The sequence below is a fragment of the Acinonyx jubatus genome, chromosome X, assembly GCF_027475565.1.
Source record: "Acinonyx jubatus isolate Ajub_Pintada_27869175 chromosome X, VMU_Ajub_asm_v1.0, whole genome shotgun sequence".
In the NCBI taxonomy this organism is placed as follows: Eukaryota; Metazoa; Chordata; class Mammalia; order Carnivora; family Felidae; genus Acinonyx; species Acinonyx jubatus.
The window spans coordinates 118,107,360-118,121,169 of NC_069389.1; the positions used below are offsets into that span (position 1 = coordinate 118,107,360).

The 13,810-nt window shown below is 37.2% G+C and overlaps 1 protein-coding gene across 2 annotated transcripts in view; it reads left to right on the plus strand.

Annotated features, from left to right (window-relative positions):
• The window catches only part of FMR1NB (FMR1 neighbor), a 34,408-nt gene that overhangs the window by 4,897 nt on the left and 15,701 nt on the right, over positions 1-13,810 (plus strand). For both annotated transcript variants that reach the window (XM_027054768.2, XM_027054769.2), the window contains exon 2: positions 9,712-9,831. In XM_027054768.2, the coding sequence (XP_026910569.1) occupies positions 9,712-9,831 (120 nt within the window). The remainder of the gene's footprint in view (positions 1-9,711; positions 9,832-13,810) is intronic.

Here is a 13,810-nt window from a genome sequence, read left to right on the forward strand (position 1 = left end):
GTCCCTTCCTTCCATAAAAAAAAGTTGGAATTTTAACCCCAAGTACCTGAGAATGTGACCTTTTTAGAGAAGAGGTCTTTATAGAGTTAATCAAGTTAAAATGAAGTGAGCACTAATCCAATAGGACTGTAGGTATCCTTATGAAAAAGGGGAAATCTGGACACAGAGTTAGACATTCATAGAGGGAAAGACCAAATGAATAAACACAGGAAGAAGATAGGCATCTACACGCCAAGGAGAGAGGCTTTTTCTTCCATGCCTCAGAAGTAACCAGTCCTATTGACATCTTAATTTTGGACTTTTAGCCACCAGAACCGTGAGATAATAAGTTTCTGTTGTTTTAAGCCACCTAGTTTATGGTGCTTTGTTTCAACAACCCTAGCAAACTAATAAACACAGAAGGGTAAAATAATTTGGCCACAGGCTGGAGTTTAATGGTGAAAGCAGGGCATATGATCCTAGAGCTAAAATTTCCCTTCTCCTTTCTAGACAGACCCTTGTGAGTTCTCTTAGATTTAATGCCACAAATGGAAATTGAAGTCGAGGGACTTGAGGTAGCTCAAGTCTGGGATACCTCCAGTTTTGTATTGTCATTTGGGCTCCCAAGCCACTTTGCTTTTCAGGTTATATTTATGTAGAAGGCATATAGGCTAGTGGCATACAGGATGAGGAGACTAGCGGATTCAGGACTGGGAGTTTGATCCCCTCCTCCCCCACCAACTCTCTGTAACCTATTGGATCAGTCCTCACTGCACATATTTTTCAGGGAGATTTAAAAAAAAAAAAGATTGACTAATAGTTGGTATTTACAGAATGCTTTAGCTCCATGGACAAAACCATGGGACTGGTTTCTGTATTATATTAGAATACTTCATTTATCTGCTATCCTTGGGGAGTGAATGAGGCAGTGCACATTGAGAGAGGGTCTGGCTACTGGCCATGTACCTCATTAAGCACCAAGCTTGCTCGTGCCTTAACCATTTGTGTATGTGGTGTGGTTGGAGGAGCTCTGAACTAAGAGCTAGGAGACCCAAGTGGTCTTGATTATGACGTTGACTTGCTGTGTGACCTTTGATGAATCACTTTTCCTCTTTAGGTTTCATTTACCCTGTCTAAAAACTGAGATTTCACTAGATCAATGTTTCTCCTGCCTCAGTCATTTGTATAACACCTGCACAGCTCTTGGTTATCTTAACGTTACCAGTTTTTCATATTTTTTTTAAACTGCCTCACTTTTTTACATAAATATATTTTATTTATTTATTTATTTTTATTTTTAAATATATTTATTGTAAAAGGACACACTAACTGTGTAGCACAATTATAATGGAAAGCTGGTCATATTTGCTATTAAGAGAATTATTTATAAAAATAAATATCCTGAAAACAAGATAATGTTATTAAATTTAAAATTATAAACAATAAAAATAAACAAAGGCATATAACAACATATTTACTCATTTTACATTGTACTAAGCACTTTATTTATGACTTCATTTAATCCTTCTAATCCTTCAAAATAAATAGTATCCCCATTTTGCAGATGAATAAACTGAAGCATAGAGAGGTTTACTGACTTGAAGCTCACCAGCTAGTATGTGGCAGTGCCAGAATGCAAATTCAGGTCGAGGCCAAAGCCCAGAAAGACTGCAACATAGGTAGACCCTCTACTTACTAAAGTCCCAGCAGAATCTTCTCCAGTGTGATACCATTAGCCATCAATATGCCATTAGCCACTGCTCCCATTCTGTCTCCTCACCATTTAATCCAGTTCCTCATCTGAGAGACCTCCCTGCAGAGCAGAGCTGGCAACATAATCTGCATAATGAAAAGGTGGGATCCCTTGTTCAAAATGTATTACACATTTCAAGAACATCGAACCAAGAGTAGGGTCCTTCTAAGAGCCAGACTGTAGATTACACAGGTCTCATAGCCATAGAGCCTGCAGCTTTGAGTTTGTTTGTTTTCTGAAATGTAGTTAGATTTTCAGTCTTTTATTTTTTAACAGGAAAATTAAAAATAAAATTCTTTGCGACTGGGAAACATAATTGGTTATTTACCATTTCTTGCTGCCATTGAAGGAAGCGGGCTCCTAATCTTTTGTTTGCTGAGCATGTTAGTGAATGTACAGATGCAAATTAGAGGCAGAGAGGATGGAATTATTCTGCATATGAAAAGCAATTCAGGATGGGGAAAGAGTCTGGAGCCTAATAGGGTGGAAAGGAAGATCTGAGAAGACTTGGGTGAGGGCTGATGGGAGATTTTGGAGAGAGAAAAGGACAGTTGAGTTGCTCCCAGGGATGAAAGAAAGAGATGTTAAGGGGGATTTTATAAAGGTTTACCATGCAGTGAGTTATGTCAACCTTGTTTGGTGTCATGGTAGTTTTGATATGCTAGTCATATGGAAAGACAGAGAGAGACACACACACAATCTTATGTATTTCTTTCTACACTTTTAAAATAAATACATAAATAGTAAAAATAAATACATCCTAAATATACAACTGTGTTCCTCCTAAAATCAACTCATGTAATGCTGTTGGTACGGGATATACTGCTCAAAGCAACTTGTAAATAATTGTCTTTCAGAGTAGGGAAGAAACCAGTGGTAGAGGGCAGGTTAAACATGCTGCAGAATCTTGGTTCAGGCTGCCACTGATGGTGCCTACCTGCGTAAATGTTTAATTGCTTCCTCTATTTCAAATGCCCGTTGAAATGACTAAGAGATCTATAATGGTTGAAAACCAAGGGAACCAAGAAGGATGCCATCTGCCATCAATATGCCAGAAATTTGGAGGGATTTTTGAAAGATAGAGAGGAGACCAGGCCAAATACTACTGAGAAAAGTTGCAGCGTCCTTCGTTTCACGTCAGGCTAAGGCCAAGCTTGTCTGGTAGGAGCTGGAGGCTAGGGTACTTTGAGTTGGGTATAATCTCTGTCCTGGAGGGACTCCAGAAAACACACCACCTGTAGAAGATAACCTAGAGTGGAGACTCAGGCCACAGTATGCTATTACTGCCAGCCAACACTTTCTTCAGATGATGCCGGGACAGTCAGTTGGGGAAGGGGAGCGCCAAGTGAACAAATGGAGGTGTCTGGTCCTGTCAGAGCCACTTGCGATTGTAGTTCCTTTCCTATATGGTGTAGGACAATGAGCCCTCTACTCTGTTGAAGTATGCCTGGCAATACTAATCTCATTTTTTGTACCCTGTGCTGGAAGCACTCTTCCAAGACCTTTGTGTGCCCAGCTTCTTCTAATCCTTTTTTTAAGCTTAAATATTATCTCAGCTAGGCCATCCTCTAGTTAAAGTAGGTCCCCTACCTTATACTGTATTGATACGACTTTCTTTGTAGCACTCACTGCAATTTGTAATTATTTAATTTGTTAGTTTACTTATTTTTTGCCTGTTTTCTCCACGGTACTTTAGGCCCCATGAGGGCAAGGTTCTTTTTTTTTCTTAATATGAAATTTATTGTCAAATTGGTTTCCATACAACACCCAGTACTCATCCCAACAGGTGCCCTCCTCAATACCCATCACCCCCCCACCCCTCCCTCCCCCCCATCCCTCCCTCCCCCCCCCACCCCCCCCGGTCAACCCTCAGATTGTTCTCAGTTTTTCAGAGTCTCTTATGGTTTGGCTCCCTCCCTAACTTTTTTTTTCCATCCCCTCCCCCATGGTTTTCTGTTAAGTTTCAAGGGCAGGGATCTTATCTGATTTGTTCACTAATGTATCCTCCAAACCTAGAATATAGTAGGCATTAAATGTGTATCTATTGAATGAGTAGGAGTTAGGAAAAACAAACAGAACAAAATCGGTTATTTTACATATTGTTAAGATGTGTAATATACAGTGAAGATAAAACTGTCATGAATGAACGTTTATGCATAGTGTTAAAATACATAAAACAGATGGTTTTAGAAATTCAAGTAGAAATGGACAGAACCACAATTGTGGTGGGAGACTGTAATACATAACTTTTAGTCCTAGAAAAAAAAATAAGGATATTGAGCATTTGAATAATACACTGTAACTTGATTTAACATGTATAATAAAGCTCATATTCATATAATAAGGTTCATATCATAAGAAAGTACCCTACAGGCTGAGAATACTTACTCAAGTGTATGTGTATGGAAATTGCTCTCATTAAAATGAGAAAGAGAATATTATCATTGATGTAAAGGAGATTTAAAAATTATAAGTGAATATTCCTATAATTCCATCCTAATAATAATTTTGTAAGTGGATGATTTCCTAGGAAAATAAAAATCTAAATTGGCTCATGAGCACAAAGAAGTGAAATGTTATTAAGGCACCATTCCCTCCACAAAATACAGTCAGACTAAACTAAAGTTTTCACAAACTTTTAGTGGATCAAATATTTCCTATGCTGTTTAAATAATTTCAGTATAGAAAAAAGATGGGAAGCTTCCCATATTATTTTATGAAGTAAATATAAACCCCATGCCAAATCCTACATAGATAGCACAAAAGGAAAGGCAGACACACTTTACTTAGGAATGTTGATCCACAAATCCTACATAAAGCATTAGCATTTGTGGGCTTTATTTTAGGAATGCAAGAATATTTTTTTTTGTCCAGAATTTTTAATTTAATTTTTTTAAATTTACATCCAAATTAGTTAGCATCTAGTGCAACAATGATTTCAGGAGTAGATTCCTTAATGCCCCTTCCCCATTTAGCCCATTCCCCCTCCCACACCCCCTCCAGGAACCCTCTGTTTGTTCTCCATATTTAAGAGTCTGTTATGTGTTGTCCCCCTCCCTGTTTTTAGATTATTTTTGTTTCCCTTCCCTTATGTTCATCTGTTTTGGATCTTAAAGTCCTCATATGAGTGAAGTCATACAATATTTGTCTTTCTCTGACTGAATAATTTCGCTTAGCATAATACCCTCCAGTTCCATCCATGTAGTTGCAAATGGCAAGATTTCATTCTTTTTGATTGCCGAGTAGTACTCCATTGTGTGTGTGTGTGTGTGTGTGTGTGTGTGTGTGTGTGTGTATATGTGTGTGTGTATGTATATATATATATATATATATATATATATATATATATATACCACATCTTCTTTATCCATTCATCCATCCATGGACATTTGGGCTCTTTCCATACTTTGGCTATTGTTGGTAGTGCTGCCATAAACATGGGGGTGCATGTGTCCCTTCGAAACAGCACACCTGTATCCATTGGATAAATACCTAGTAGTGCAATTGCTGGGTCGTAGGGTAGTTCTATTTTTAGTTTTTTGAGGAACCTCCATACTGTTTTCCAGAGTGGCTGCACCAGCTTGCATTCCCACCAACAACGCAAAAGAGATCCTCTTTCTCCACATCCTCGCCAACATCTGTTGTTGCCTGATTTGTTAATGTTAGCCATTCTGTCAGGTGTAAGGTGGCATCTCATTGTGGTTATGATTTGTATTTCCCTGATGATGAGTGATGTGGAGCATTTTTTCATGTGTCGGTTGGCCACCTGGATGTCTTCTTTGGAGAAGTGTCTATTCATGTCTTTTGCCCATTCCTTCACTGGATTATTTGTTTTTTGGGTGTTGAGTTTGATAAGTTCTTTATAGATTTTGGATACTAACCCTTTATTGGATATGTCATTTGCAAATACATTCTCCCATTCTGTCAGTTGCCTTTTAGTTTTGTTGATTGTTCCCTTCAGCGTGTAGAAGATTTTTGTTTTGATGAGGTCCCAATAGTTCATTTTTGCTTTTGTTTCCCTTGCCTCCAGAGACGTGTTGAGTAAGGAGTTGCAGCAGCTGAGGTCTAAGAGGTTTTTGTCTGCTTTCTTCTCTAGGATTTTGATGGCTTCCTGTCTTATGTTTAGGTCTTTCATCGATTTTGAGTTTATTTTTGTGTATGGTGTAAGACAGTGGTCCAGGTTCATTCTTCTGCATGTCACTGTCCACTTTTCCCAGCACCACTTGCTGAAGAGACTGTCTTTATTCCAATGGATATTCTTTCCTGCTTTGTCAAAGATTAGTTGGCCATACGTTTGTGGGTCCATTTCTGGGTTCTCTATTCTGTTCCATTGATCTGAGTGTCTGTTCTTGTGCCAGTACCATACAGCTTGATGGTCTTGATGATTACAGCTTTGTAGTATAGCTTGACGTCCCGGATTGTGATACCTCCTGCTTTGGTTTTCTTTTTCAAGATTGCTTTGGCTATTCGGGGTCTTTTCTGGTCCCATACAAATTTTAGGATTATTTGTTCTAGTTCTGTGAAGAATGCTGGTGTTATTTTGATAGGGATTGCATTGAATATGTAGACTGCTTTGGGTAGTATCGACATTTTAACAATATTTGTTCTTCCTGTCCAAGACCATGGAATCTTTTCCCATTTTTTTGTGTCTTCTTCAATTTCTTTCATAAGCTTTCTATAGTTTTCAGTGTATAGATTTTTCACCTCTTTGGTTAGATTTATTCCTAGGTATTTTATGGTTTTTGGTGCAATTGCAAATTGGATCGATTCCTTGATTTCTCTTTCTGTTGCTTCATTATTGGTGAATAGGAATGCAACTGATTTCTGTGCATTGATTTTATATCCTGCAACTTTGCTGAATTCATGAATCTAGCAGTTTTTTGGTGGAATATTTTGGGTTTTCCATATAGAGTATCATGTCATCTGTGAAGAGTGAAAGTTTGACCCCTCCTGGCCGATTTGGATGCCTTTTATTTCTTTGTGTTGTCTGATTGTGGAGGCTAAGACTTCCAATACTGTGGTGAGTAACAGTGGCGAGAGTGGACATCCCTGTCTTGTTCCTGACCTTAGGCGGAAAGCTCTCAGTTTTTCCCCATTGAGGATGATATTAGCATTGGGTCATTCATATGTGGCTTTTATGATCTTGAGGTATGATCCTTCAATCCCTACTTTCTTGAGGGTTTTTATCAAGAAAGAATGTTGTATTTTGTCAAATGCTTTCTCTGCATCTATTGAGAGGATCATATGGTTCTTGTCCTTTCTTTTATTGATGTGATGAATCATGTTAATTGTTTTGCACATATTGAACCAGCCCTGCATCCCGTATAAATGCCATTTGGTCGTGGTGAATAATTTTTTTAATGTATTGTTTGATCCTGTTGGCTAATGTCTTGTTGAGGATTTTTGCATCTGTGTTCATCAGGGAAATTGGTCTATACTTCTCCTTTTTAGTGGGGTCTCTGTCTGGTTTTGGAAGGAATGCAAGAATATTTTAATATTGGGAGATATATTAATATTTAACAATTAATAGTCAGGGGGAAATATAGTGGCAGTAAGTATTAAAAACATTTGATAAAATCCCACTTCCATTCTTAATTTTTTTTTTTAACATTTATTTATTTTTGAGAGAGAGAGAGAGAGACAGAGCGTAAGCAGGGGAGGAGCAGAGAGAGAGGGAGACACAGAATCCAAAGCAGGCTCCAGGCTGTGAGCTGTCAGCACAGACCCTGACGCGGGGCTTGAAATCATGGACCTTGAGATCATGACCTGAGCCAAAGTCGAACCCTTAACTGACTGAGCCACCCTGGCACCCCACCCCCGCCGCCTTTTAAAAAAAATTTTGTTTTACATTAAAAAAATTTTTCCCCACTTCCGTTCTTGAATAAAAATGAAAAAAAATGAGAAAATTTGTAGTAAACTAGGACTAGAGCAATGTACCCTTAATTTAATAAAAAATATCTATCCTAAGCCAGCAGCCAAAATTATACTTAATGATGAAACATTAGTGCTTTCACATTAAAGTCAGGATCAACTGTAGTATGCCCATTATCATAGCGTTTTTTTTCTCACCATGGTTTCAGAAGTTCTAGGCAATGCAGTGAGAGAAAAAAAAGAAATGAGCTGTTAGTATTGGAAAGAAAGGAGGCAAAACCATCTATATTTAGTGATAATATGATTATGAAGAAATGAAATGAACTTTCATTTTGAGAGAGAAGGAGAAGAGAGAGAGTGTGTGTGCACATGCAAGAGCAGAGGAATGGCAGAGAGAGAGGGAGAGAGAGAATCCCAAGCAGGCTCTGTGCTGTCACATTTGACATGGGGCTCAGTCTCACGAATGTGAGGTCATGGGCTTATCCAAAATCAAGAGTTAGAGGCTTACCTGACTGAGCCACCCAGGCACCTTGGAAATCTTAGAATTTAGAATGTTTTTCTAAACATGACCTGAAAGGCAGAAATGGTAAAGGAAGAGACTGATAGATTTGATTACATAAAATATTTAAAAATTTTGAACTTCCCAAAACATCATAAAAAATATAAATGTAGCTGATTACCTTGAAAAATATTTTTAACATATGTGGCAGACTGAAGGTAAATTTCTCTACCATACAACCAATTTATGGAAGATGTAAGCTCACCGATAACTTAAAGGTGCAAATTAAACCAAAGGAATACCATTATTTTGGCCATCAAACTGGCAAAGAACAACAAAAAGTCTAGAGTGCAAGAATATTGGTACTTGCCTGCACTACTGGTAGAAGTGTACCTTGGGGCAGCCTTGCTGGAGGGTAGTGTGGCCAAGATCAAGAGCCATTCCCTACCAATTTATCCTAAGGAAATTTTCATAGCTGTTTGCAAATATATGGTTCCAATGATAATCATTGCAGTTTTCTTTCTGTTTTTTGTTTTGATTCTTGAAGTATAATTGACATACATTATATTAGTTTTAGGTGTACAAGATAATGATGAGATATTTGTGTATATTGCAGAATGATCACGGTAACTATAGTTAGCATCTATCATCAGACATAGTTATAAAATGTTTTTTTCTTGTGATGAAAACTTTTAAGATCTACTTTCTTAGCAACTTTATGAAATACAGTTTTATTAACTGTAATAAGCATGCTGTACATTTCATCCCCAGGACTTATTTATTTTGTAACTGGAAGTTTGTGCCTTTAATTCCCTTAATCCATTTCACCTACCCCCACTGCCTGCCTCTGGCAACCGCCAGTCTCTTCTTTGTATCTAGGAGTTCTATGCAGTGTTCTTTATAATATGAATATCTTGTGAATAACAAATGTCTTTCTATGGGGAGATGGTTAATTCAGTTGTAATAGAGCCACATAATGGAATACTGTGAAATTATTAAAGATAGTGTTGACAAATACTGAATAATATGGACAGATCCATGCTATGTGAACAAAGATAGATATACTTTCCTCTTATATAGGAAGGAATCGTGCAAAGAAAACTAAATGCAGTTTCTTTGAGGTATTGAGGAAGAAGGAAAGGAAAGTTTTACATTGTCCAAGGCCTTGATTTTTATCAGTAAATAAAGAAGGCAACATATATGCCAAGAGTTTCTGTGATGGGGTCTGATTTAGTTGGGATACATACTGTTTCCAAGTTGTTAATTGATAGGGCCTCTGAATATCAGTGCTGTTTGTCAGAGGCAACTTCACTATTGTAATTTAGTTTACAGCACAGCAATGGGATGTGTTGGTAGATGGCTTAAGAATGTTAAAATTAATTAATTTTTTAATTAATTTTTTAAATTTAATACTTAGTTTTTCAGTTTCGCAGCAGAATCACATTCTGATTATTAATAGTACCTAAGCTGTTATGAGATTTAAGTATAATATCTTAGCTCTTAGGCTTTCCATAGTTAATTTAAGCAAAGGATAGTTACTGTTAAAGGACCATAGAGAGTGATCAATGCTTTATATATGTTGGGATTAATAATTTCACTTTTTCTTAAGGGTCCTCAAATTCTGTGTCTTCAAGTGAATATAATGTGTGGAGCAGTGAAAATGCTGATGGACAAACTCCAGAAAAAACTTCTGCATGGGAAGCTCTGTTCAATTTTTTCTTTCCAACAAGTAAGTTCTTTTTTTTCCCCCTCCCAGTGTCCTCATTTTGTAAAGAGTAGTTAAATGGTTAGGAGGCAGTGTGGTCTATTGGCAATGGAGTGAGATAGACCTGGGTTTTAATCCTGACTCAACCCTTTGCCGTAGGCAAGATAGCATCTGTGAACCTCAGTGTCCTCAGCTTTAATGAAAATATTTACCACAAAGAATTGTGAGGATGACCTGAGACAGTATTTTTAAGACATTTCATAAATGCAGGTTACTCTTTATAGAAATACTTTTCCTTCATAAATATCTAAACCTTACACAACTTACCTTAATGGCATTGCCTGAAATTTAGTCACTGACCCAGTATTGTGAAATTAATGCCTTCTGTATCATTAATCAGGGTACTGTGTGGCTCTGATGTTACGGAATATACCAGATGTTTTCCCATCTGTTTTAATGATAAAGAGTTCAGGTTTCAAGTCACATCATCTTTTTGTGATTCTGTATATAATGTGTTTATCAAGCACATGATGACCCCTGAGAATTATTAACCACAAATAAACATGTTTCATTTTCTGCAGCATGTGGTACCCTTTCAAGGAGAAGCTTCAAATAAATTGACATATGTGAATTACAAAGATGAAGCTTTTATTAACAATCATGTGGAATTTATTCTAGCAGAATTTGATGTACATATGTAAGCACAAAATTATATCCGTTTGTTTAATTTCAGATTCTGCCACTGAATTCTTCTGTGATCTTGCAGAAGTCTCCTCATTTTTCTCTATACTGGTTTCATCAAGTACAAAACAGGCATTATAACACCTAATACTAATGAGAATAGCAAAATAAATGAGCCCCTTAAGTAAATTTTAAAAACCACCCTGTTCAAGTTGAGTGAAGAAAGAGAAATTTGAGGGCTGCCTAGCTGGCTCAGTCAGTAGAGCATGTGACTGTTGATTTTGGGTCGTAAGTTTGAGCCCTACGTTGGCCATAGAGTTTACTTAAAAAACATAAAAATAATGAAATCTTTAAAAAAAGGAATTTGAGAAGGTGTTATGTTGTGAAGCTAAATGAATGGCTTAGTGAGAGTGCCAAAGTTGGTCATAAACAACAAATGATGATTTAAGTTTTTTTTTTTTTTTAGAAATGTTTATTTATTTATTTTTGAGGAAGAGAGAGCACAAGCAGGGGAAGGGCAGAGAGAGAGAGGGAGACAGAATCTGAAGCAGACTCCAGGCTCTGAGCTGTCAGTGCAGAGCCTGACACAGGGCTCAAACTTACAAACTGTGAGATCATGACCTGAGCCAAAGTCGGATGCTTAATCAGCTGAGCCACCCAGGTGCCCTGATGATTTAAGCTTTAGAGCTAATGAAGATAACAGACATAAACTGTTCCATAATTACCTCTAATAACAACATTATACAAACACTGAAGCCACCTTTTCACTCTTATGTGTATCCTGAGAAGCTTAACAGAAGACCATGGGGGAGGGGAAGAAAAAAAAAGAAAGAAGAGGTTAGAGAGGGAGGGAGCCAAAACATAAGAGAGTCTTAAAAACAGAACAAACTGAAGGTTGATGGGGGGTGGGAGGGAGGGGAGGGTGGGTGATGGGTATTGAGGAGGGCGCCTGTTGGGATGAACACTGGGTGTTGTATGGAAACCAATTTGACAATAAATTTCATATTTAAAAAAATCAAAATTAAAAAAGTAAATAAATAAAAACAGTCTAAATAAGAATATCTGCATTTCCAAAATATTCCTTCAACCTGGCACAGTAAATTGAGTCAAAATCAATTGTATGAGATACTCAACAAAATCAGACGGTTCCATTTTAAGAGAAACATCTGACCCAGGTTGATTCAAATCTTTAAAAAACAGTGATTAATTATTTATAAAATGTATATGCTGTTTCTTTGAAAAGAATAACTACAAGTTCATAAAATGGGAAATACTTTTAACCAATTTATTTCCTCTCCTGTATAATTGAAAAGGAACACTCTTCCCACTTAAGCACTAAAAAAAAGTCTGCTGTTTTGTCATTAGGCTGTTGTTCGTAAAAGATTTATCTCTTGCACATTAAAGTGATAACCTTGAGACCGATTGACAGGGAAGCTTGAGAGGTCACACAGTCCTTCTCTCTTTGGACAAAATTATATACTTAACACCTGGTAAAAATTTTCTACCCTTTTTGTTCTTCAAAATACAATGTCTCAGTAATTTAAGTCTGAAAGTTAATTTTAGTATCTGGCATAAAGTCCATCAGATCCAACTGCAGTATAAAATAACAGAAGCTCAGGGGCACCTGGGTGACTCAGTCAGTTAAGCACCCAACTTTGGCTCAGGTGTTGATCTCACGGTTCATGGGTTCGAGGCCCGTGTTGGGCTCTGCGCTGACAGCTCAAAGCCTGGAGCCTTCTTCAGATTCTGTGTCTCATCTCTCTCTGCCCCTCCCCTGCTCACACTCTGTCTCTCTCTCAGAAATGAATAAACATTAAAAAAAATTTTAACATTTATTATTTTTTTGAGACAGAGAGAGACAGAGCATGAACAGGGTGAACAGGGGAGGGTCAGAGAGAGAGAGGGAGACACAGAATCTGAAACAGGCTCCAGGCTCTGTCAGCACAGAGCCCGATGCGGGACTCGAACTCATGGACCGCAAGATCATGACCTGAGCCGAAGTTGGACACTCAACCGACTGAGCCACCCAGGTGCCCCCCCATTAAAAAAATTTTTAAATAACAGAAGCTCAGCATTAGATGAGATCTTAATCATCCAGTCCAGTCTCTTTTGTGATTTAAAATCTCTTCTATGATTTCCATTCCTGGAAAGTGATCTTTGAATGATGCCAATAGCAAAGAATTCTGCACATAGTAAGTCCATACCATCTCTAACCGGGCCCTGATCATGGTATTCCAGATGCACTCCAGCCTGGGAAGGGAAGTCACTGTGGGCTGGGTAGAATTGAGAATAGATTGCCTAGTGTATATAACAACAAAGTAGACCAAACTCTTATATGTCTAAAATGTTTGGGAAATGAATATGCAGGGCAACTGATAATGCATTAAATTTGTGGCCTTGCACAGGTTACTTTGATCCTTCATTTCTTTATTTCTAGAATGGGGGTTGTAAAACTCATTTTGAGAGTTTGTTATAAAGATTAGAAATAACGTGTGTAAATCAAGGTACCTGGCCCAAGTAGGTGCCTAGTGAATGGTAGCTAGTATTATTTTTACCTTAGTTTTGGGAACTGCAAATCTTTAAAAAAGAGGAATATAATAAACTATACCAAGAGATAAAAATATGCTTGTAAACATCATACTGTTCTTTGCTGATGTTCAAGTGCTTGAGAGTGATTATAAAACATCAGTTATTACTTTTCTAAGTCTGTAGTTGTTGACAGTATTGAAGATTGAACTGAATCTATGCTGGCCGTAAGCCATACTGTAGAAGTTTTCTTTTTGAATAAAAATCTGGTATCTGCCGTTTTGGTTGTCATTTGTTTCTCTTACAAAGCAGGATGTTTAAAAGAATCAGCTGTTTGAGCTTGCAAGTCTTTATTTATTTATTTATTTATTTATTTATTTATTTATGAGCTTGCAAGTCTTATAGATTCTGATATGTATGAATTTATTGCAGTTGCATGAATCTTCTTGTTCATGCCATAAATCATTGCCTGTTCAGAATTATAGAGTCATAACTTAAGGTCAAAAGGAAGAATCTTAAAACATACCGTAGTGCCAATATGGTAAGTGTTCACAGAAAGTAGGTCAATACCAATAGTATCATTTACCTTACACTCTAACAGTAAACTGAATTTTACTTACATTCATTTTCATTGACACATTCAGTGAGTTTCTGTAGCTTAGTAGAATTGAGTGAGAGGATATTCATGGTATTATGTTATTAACAAGGCATTAGTTTTAAGGACATTTGGTATGTTCTTGTTACTTAGCTCCTTCTGTGTTATATTTGTATTACTACTACTCAGCTTATGATCTAT